The 8286-nt window shown below is 36.9% G+C and overlaps 1 protein-coding gene and 1 long non-coding RNA gene across 7 annotated transcripts in view; one reads left to right on the plus strand and one right to left on the minus strand.

The window, feature by feature from the left end:
• The window catches only part of Rab32 (RAS oncogene family member Rab32), a 34376-nt gene extending 26192 nt beyond the window's left edge, over nt 1–8184 (plus strand). For 5 of the 6 annotated variants that reach the window (XM_046620536.2, XM_069135103.1, XM_046620531.1 and 2 more), the window contains 3 exons: nt 2653–2881; nt 5159–5484; nt 6481–8184. In XM_046620536.2, coding sequence (XP_046476492.1) covers nt 2653–2881; nt 5159–5484; nt 6481–6594 — 669 coding nt within the window. In that variant the 3' untranslated portion in view covers nt 6595–8184. Of the gene's footprint in view, nt 1–1164; nt 2368–2652; nt 2882–5158; nt 5485–6480 lie in introns of those variants that run through there. The other variant, XM_046620537.2, reaches the window with a different exon arrangement.
• LOC124216250 (uncharacterized) lies at nt 879–2133 on the minus strand. The gene is made up of 3 exons (XR_006882561.2): nt 1740–2133; nt 1395–1497; nt 879–1244 (listed from the first exon to the last, which is right to left on the minus strand). It is a non-coding gene; the product is annotated as an uncharacterized lncRNA (long non-coding RNA).
• Nucleotides 8185–8286: the final 102 nt, after the last annotated feature.

Below are 8286 nucleotides of genomic sequence, written 5' to 3' on the forward strand. Positions count from 1 at the left end.
TGAATTTTTTTTTTCTCGTCAAAAAGAGATTATTAATCGACTTCGGTTCAATTTTCCTGATCCCGATTTCAATACTTTTTCGTTACATCGATTCTTTTACTTCAATTTACGCTCGATACTTACTTTTTTTAATCTTCACGTTGAACCGCATATCCTGAAGATTATACGTAGACGGGGGATTTTAATCTTATCGGACGCACGAACCCTCAATGGTCGTGATGTTTACACATCAGACCAGGGTGAACGACCATCGGTTGACCCATCAGCAGAAATTATTTCATTCGACACAATACTCGTCCTCATTCTGTACCAATCTACACCTACCCTCGATTCGTTGACACGTCAAACAATGGTCATAACAATTATTCTAGAGCTTTCAGCAAACGGCAGCAATACTAATCTTGTAATTTTTAATATTTCATGTTATGATCTTTTAAGATTGTTGAAATATTCCTGTGAATCTTGAACGATTTCTCATAACTACCAATGATTACTCTGATGATTACCAATGCTGAACTTTATTTGAATATTTCGAAAATTACGAAATGATTTCGAATGATATTGATCAAAAAAATTAAATAGATATCTAAAAGGAAAACGAGCTGTAGACAAACGGATCGTACGTTCGTGATTTTTTTTATGTCCATAAGGTTTTCACTATTGCAAACTTGAACAAAATTCTATTGAAATTCATACACGTCTTAGAGAGATTCGAGACCTTTTCATATTGAAATCCGCATACTTTCGAGTAAATAGAAATAACCATCTGACATTGAAGTGTTATTGAAAAAAACCGCAATCTAAAACCTTTAAATACTTGTAAAGGCAAATGAGATGCAAAAAAAAAAAAAAAAAACAAATTTGGAAATTGTTAGATATGCTCTTCATAATATTTATTAACTCGCTTTTGATTACGTTTGTTGTGACAGAACCCGTCAACATTCATCGAACAGTGTTTCAGATGATATGCACTAGTATCTGACTTATAAAATATACAGTCGTACTTGAAACTTTGAACAACGACGTTAAATCATTACAGACGTAGTATTTCACACTAATATTATTTTAATCTATCTACGCGTTGACTCAACCAGTTGCTGACAGGTAATTACCGATCTCAAGGTCAACACGGCACATACAGCATTATGGATGATCGAATAACACGATGAACGACAATTCTCGGATAACACGATAAGACTTATCCATTCCATGAAATTTAATCCTTCAAGTGTTCCGATGTGGTTCTGCAATAATCGATACAAATTTCATTACAGCATCACAAGTTGCTTAGATACCTACTTCGTTCAGCGAATATAAGACTATAAGACACGGATGAGTGTCACGGCACAAATTCGTTCTGACGGCGTATCCAAACGCTGAAAGATAAGACGTACCTGTACTCGTACACTCCGTGACACTTTTTCAAGGTGTTTCATTCCGCCGTTCCCCTACCGCTTCGTTATACCCGACTGTACAAAATTGTGTCTACCCTTCGCTCTAGAAATTAATACCGTTCGTTGTCACTTGACAAAAAGTAACGATTTTGCAAATGACAACCACAGGTAGTTGTGACAGGATAATCAACTTTCTTTAACAATTAACAGTCTCCTCAAAGCTAAACCCAAAGGGGTCTAAGCCTCATAAATTTAAGGCAGTATAGAATAAAAGACCAAATTATCGGCAGTGCATACCCGGTATACCTGACTCTGATTTGATTTACCTCTTTGCAATGTACTCACCGTCGGTTATTGCGGGGCAAAAATGTGTTCGCCAGTTGCGTGGCTGCCGGCGACTACCGATTTTCGCAGAGAACGCACGGTATTTTGGGATGATTGCTTGAAAGGTGGATTAGTCCGACAATTGGTGTTAATTGTCTTCGTTTGAACTTGTCATTGAGAATTAGTCGTTCTCACGGTTAAAGTTTATCCTTCAGATTTTTATGTAAAAGGGTAAGTAAAATCATTTGAACAAGCGGTGAAACAACTTCTGTAAGTACCGAATCAGGACGGGTAAGTCCGGATGCAAATTTTCCGAAATTCTGTTTCAAGCAAACACCAGTAATTCCGTCGGCTTCGTTGTATCGCTCGTTGTCAGCCCGAACTGCATTGGCGCTTGTTATTACCCACTCCATTCGACCGGCGCAAAACCAATATAAAAACCAGACAGCCAACAGTGAAACGGGGTTATTAATATTCGTTATCTGACGATGCACTCGTTGCCACGTTTGGATTCATATTCAGTTGGGTGGCCGGTTGTCCACGGTAGAACCGGAGTGTCTTGTTCCTTGGTAACTTTCATACCACAAACTCTCAGATGGAACTTACTTTTTGGCGAAATTTGGCTGCTTTGGATTTTTTCAGATGGAAGGTAACGCGGTGTTCTATTTCAGTCTTTTAGCTGTAAAATCATTTAAAAAAAAAGTGCCGTGTCAGAAAGCAATTGCCGCGTATCGCTCGAACGGTTCAGTCAGTCGGTGGATAGCGTAACCCGCAAAATATCAGTACGACGTTTATATTTATAAAGTTATAGCTGAAAAACATCAGCGGTATTTCTCTTCGCGTCGTTTAATGCTCGACTTCGTTTTCAACCTGAAGGAAATTATGACTCGCCTAACCGGAGTTAAAAATATTTGGTTGTTTCCTTTTGTTGCAGACATCTCAGAACAGTGGACCGACCGCGGGTGTTGGTGAAAAGCGGGAACACCTGTACAAAATACTCGTGATAGGTGAACTGGGCGCAGGCAAGACCTCAATTATAAAAAGATACGTTCATCAATTCTTTTCTCAGCACTATAGAGCCACCATAGGGGTGGACTTTGCCCTAAAGGTTCTCAACTGGGACCAGCATACAATAATAAGGCTACAGCTCTGGGACATCGCAGGTTAGTCAAGTTCACAACGATCCCGATAAAAGAGGAATAATAGGATGCTATTATACATATTTTTTTCATGGTTGAAATAATTAATTGCTGAATCTTTATCGGCCAATCAACGCGTGTTACGCGTAAAGAATTCCATGCGGTTTCACCTAGAGTCAGATGTTGTTGCAATTTGGCCTAGAATTATTTGTAACTCGGAAAATGTACAAGCTTAGGTCGTAAGTACCTAATTCATGACTTCCGAGTCAATGAAAATATGATTTTCTGCAATGTTTTAAAAGCTGCCTCAAACTTAAAAGTTTTCTGGCATTTAACTTTGAAACGGTAAGTGATATCAAGAAACGAAAAAAAAGGGTGGTTGTATTTGAGAGTATAACCATATAACGAAGTTACAACAAAGTTTGGAAAGATCTCCGGCACTAGGTGAAACAGCACGGAATTTCCCGTATAAATATATACATTGCGAGTAATTTTTAGTTCCGGTTACCGCTCAGTCCTTGACTATTTTCATTTTTTACCAAAATCGAAAAATGTAGTTCTAGGTAGAAAATGAAAATTAGTTTTCTAGCTGTTACCAGAAAGTCTAGTATCCGTTGCTATTCTTTCTCATTACGATCACTGTTACTATATTTTCTTGTAACTGTTGCGAAAATTTAATGCTTGTGCAAGAATAAATTGACGTTAAAGCCTTGTTTAACTAAGAAAGTAGAGTAAACCGAACAAACTTATTTTGCGTTGCAATTACTAAAACATGATCGACAATAGCGCAAAATGGTTCGGTGTACCTCGTTTTTCGTTATTCCAACAACATTCAAACAGGTTTTCTAACGATACCGGTTTTACTGAATTTTTCTAATTACTATAAACAATGAAATTTTTCTCAGCGTGTATTGTTTATGCACACGTAATGCCTATACGAAGAATCTCACCGTCCGCACTTATCGGATTGTCCAGTCTCGCTATATATTTATGAGTAGTTCTCTGTTTGTGAGATTCACATATCGTTATCGGACACATATGCATCGACGTTTGAAATCCTCTTTAGAATTTGCATTGCAGTGTAGCAGACCGACGCATAATTTACTCTGGCCTAAAATTTTATACCGGGACATTCCAACACCTCGTCATCGCAACTGTTGGATAAGTCGTTAACGATCTTCTTACACTTTTCAAATACTATCCTTCTTTCTTTACTACACAAATAATCCGCGAGAAAATTCACATCACCTTTTAGAGATCATTGAAGGTAACGCACTGACGAAAAAAAAAGTGTCAAGATCATGCCCACTTCGGCCCACTTCTGGTAACAGAAACGACTACGTATTCTACTGTATATTCATTGCATAAATAGCCTTATGTCTATTGATAGCTCCAGTCAATCAGTCTGCAAATATGAGCACGTGTCGTTTTCACGTCTGCCTAGGTGAGCAAGAATCAGACTTTTCCAGTGTTGTTGCATCACGTGGATATGTTTCTCTGTACAGAAGTTATTTCACGCTCTATATTTCATCTCGATAACATCGTGAGCGAATAAATGTGGTCTAACCCTTTCAGTCACAGAAGCTAATGTAGTGAGCACCGTTTATTTATTTTATTTTTTTTTTCGTCATTTCTTTTATATTTCATGTAAAATATTGATTTTTTTTATATTTTCAGGTAAAAAATACTTAAACTTTGTAATAATTAGGATTTTTGTGAATCCATAATTGTTCGTAAATATTATGAATAAACAAATTCAAATAAAAACGTATTTTAATTAGATGGCCATTAGATTTCCACAATTCAATGCATAGGGGTAGTTTTCACCCTTCTTATGGGTGCATATAGATAGTCTTGGGGCTTGCACCAATTCATGGTTTAAAATCGTACTGTGTCAAGATAAATATTCATATAAATCTCATTCAAGATCACTGTCTAAAGCAACGCTGTTAATTCACCCCGTTTTCACCCCATTTTAAGGGGTTTTTTTTTTCAATAAATTCTTACATAATATTATTATTCAGCGTCGTAAATACTGCGGTTGAAAATCTTTTACAAATTTGTAAATAAAATGAGAGGTTGTTTAATTCCAAGTTAAAATGCACAGGAAAGGTAGAATCGCACTTCCATGCCAAAAAAAGGAGAATGGCTCGAGTGAAAGGGTTAAAGTGATGTACGTTATAATTTGAGGAATCAGAAAAGATTGATAGTCGCGTATACCCTGACCACCGCAACCTAATCGCCTCGGTAGAATGACGTTCTCATATTTTACTGGGATCAAAATGAATTCGAATTTTCCAGGTCAGGAGAGATTTGGAAATATGACGAGGGTCTACTACAAAGAGGCGGTAGGTGCTTTCATAGTTTTCGACGTAACGAGAAGCGCCACCCTCGACGCGGTAGTCAAGTGGAAACAGGACCTGGATTCAAAGGTCCAGCTCCCCGATGGGTCAGCCATTCCATGTGTTCTTTTGGCCAATAAATGTGACCAGCAAAAGGAAGGCCTCGTCAATTCTCCGAATAAAATGGACGAGTATTGTAAAGATAAAAACTTTTCTGGCTGGTTTGAGACCTCGGCGAAGGAAAACATTAACATTGAGGAGGCGGCGAGGTTTCTCGTCAACAAGGTAGTGCATACAGTCTTTGCAAGCTTCTTCAAAATGAACAGTTCGATTAGTTAGGTTCCCAACAGTTGGAGTGCTTCGGGGGCAATTTTACAAACCGCGGTTCTCTTACAGAAATTTACAGTTGCGTAAAGTCTTCTGAAATTGAACCATGGTAAGAATTACAAATCGGAGAGCGTGCCTAACTGCTACTTGAACTTTCGATCTGAAAGTCTCTTTTCATTTGTGAACTGTTATTATATTGGATGAAATAATTCTAGCATAGACGATAACTTGTAGCATCAGCTGGATGCTCTTTTGGAATTTGTCGAATTTCAATTGATCGTACTTCTCGACATTGCCCTCAAAACACTTGACGCAATCAAGTGTAGACTTCCTTTTTGAAATATCAGAGACTGGAATTTCTTTGATTTCTCTCAGCAAGTGATGAACACATAAAATAGATATTGCATTTGATCCTGCTGCTGAAAAATACTGCTGAACTATCGTTTGACGGAAGTACGTCGTTACGAAATTTATGGGCGATGACCCAATTCTGTAAAATATATCCACTACCAAGTTTAATATTTCTTCAAAAACAGTACAATCAACTCGATACTGAAGATGCAAATAACAATTAAAAATTATTCATAGACAGTCTATAAGAACTTTGGATCTTAAACTTTCTTTTAAGGGACCTTGAGTAGGAATGATTCAAAAAATTTAAGTCGCTCACTTGTACCGACGAATAGTTACAACACTGACTATTTACTGTGATTATATTCCCAAGCAGAAATTACTTTTTTGTGTTTTCAAATCTTCAGCTGTGGAAATGCAGCTCGTTTTATCTTTAACTCGTCGAAAGCTAATCCGTTTGCAAGAATTAACGAAATATAAATAAATTTGAATGATAGACTTCTGCACTTCTACCGGATATCGAGTATTATACAAAAACTTGTCGTTGCCGCGTAATTCACCAGCTATTGAATATTGTGATTGAATTTCATTTGTTGTTGACAGATTCTTCAGAACGATCAAATCATAAAGGGAAACGGTGCGCAAGAGCAATCAGACGGCGAAAGATTCGCTCTGAATCAGTCACCGACCAACACAAAGAAGTCCTGCTCCTGCTGACATCATTTTTCACGTCTAAGGCACTACGCCGCCAGGACAGTCCTGCACTTACTTTGACCAATTGAAAGAAATTAAGCACGCCCGCTGTTTTTACGACAAGGTTCACCCTGCGGACTTCAAGCCACTCGAAGACTTAGGTTTCAGGGCTACGCGAACCAAAACTCTACCGCAAAGTCGCCCATTCATTCATTAATCCATCCAGTCGCAGACCGTCTCACGAAGTATCGTGACGCATTTATTCCTCCCACATCTGCACACCTCCTAATACACGGACTCGCAATATAGTGATAACTTGGCGTAAACATTCCTCTCAGTGTGTAAATTTGTTACTTTCCCGCACGTGAGTATCGTTTTTATTGCACGCATATTTACATCACGATCATCCGAGTAATTTATTAAATTACTTAATTACTATTTAATAAGCGTTGAAAATTGAAAGAAATTAAATGAAATAAAATTACGAAATGCCTTAAAGTTCGGTAGAATTTTTAATCACATATTGTATTTTATGTATAGCGATTATATTCGATAATTCTCTTTGAGTAAGTTCCTTTCTCGCGTAAGTTACCCGTAAGTACGTACCGAACATTTTTATCGAATAAAGTATAATCATGGGTATTGATAAGCTGTACTAAAGAAAAGTGCCATTTCATTTGAATAAAATTCAAACGCCGTTGTACGTAACACGTAAACACACGCAAGGTTGCATAAGTACGTATTATACATTGATGTATCGCCTCTGATAACTTTCAAGACCTGTTTCGCTTCAAATACGTTAATCCGAAAAAAAGAATACCAACCACACGTTCGATCTCTATGAAAAATAATTCACCATCATTACACGGGTCTTTGCAAGAAAAAGAAGAAACGAAACCTTGACGTAAATTTTTAACATTCTATCCATTTTAGCTCGGATGAATTCAAATAAAATTTATTAAAATTCAGTTTCACCGATTTTTCAATTCAAAGCTATTCCATAGTCTGTAAGAAAGCCTACATGTATAGGCTTGTATTCGTAACGAAATACTGTCTCGAAACGTGCGTGTAAAACTCAATCCAAAATCTTGATTGGCTAACTATATGTATTCAATAAGTCAAATAAGAAATTATAGTTATGATTAGTTCGATAGCGTTCGCTTCGAGATAAGTTACGTTTTGAATATCGGCCAATTTCGATGTACAATGATAATTGTACACGCCTTCCAATATTAAAGTGCCAAAAAATTCTTTGCTCGTTGAAAGTAAATTATTGTATTAATAATTGTACATAGAAATACAAATGCATGTATATAATAAAGTATACAGAATCCGGTTGAAAAATAATAATCATAACTAAAAATAGCAACGATGATAAAATCAGGCGTTGTAGAAGGAGAAAATTCCTCATTGACATAGACTTTGGCAAGTTTGCACTTTTATACACAACCGACTGTATAATTAATACGTAGCTTCAGGAATATGCAAACAAAGACACAAATGTTCCAACAGTATCTGTAACTCGATTATAACGGTTTACTTGTACTCCATTCTCCATTTACTTTCTTATGTATGTTTTTGACCGAGATATTATTAAATTATATTCATTTGTTATTTATCGACTCTTTCTACCCTTACTTCCTACACAACGCCTTCCCCTGCGACATATCTTAATGTTCCGCAAAAACTTGGCGTTTTTGTGAGTTGAACGGAAAG

The sequence above is a fragment of the Neodiprion pinetum genome, chromosome 4 (assembly GCF_021155775.2).
Source record: "Neodiprion pinetum isolate iyNeoPine1 chromosome 4, iyNeoPine1.2, whole genome shotgun sequence".
NCBI lineage: Eukaryota > Metazoa > Arthropoda > Insecta > Hymenoptera > Diprionidae > Neodiprion > Neodiprion pinetum.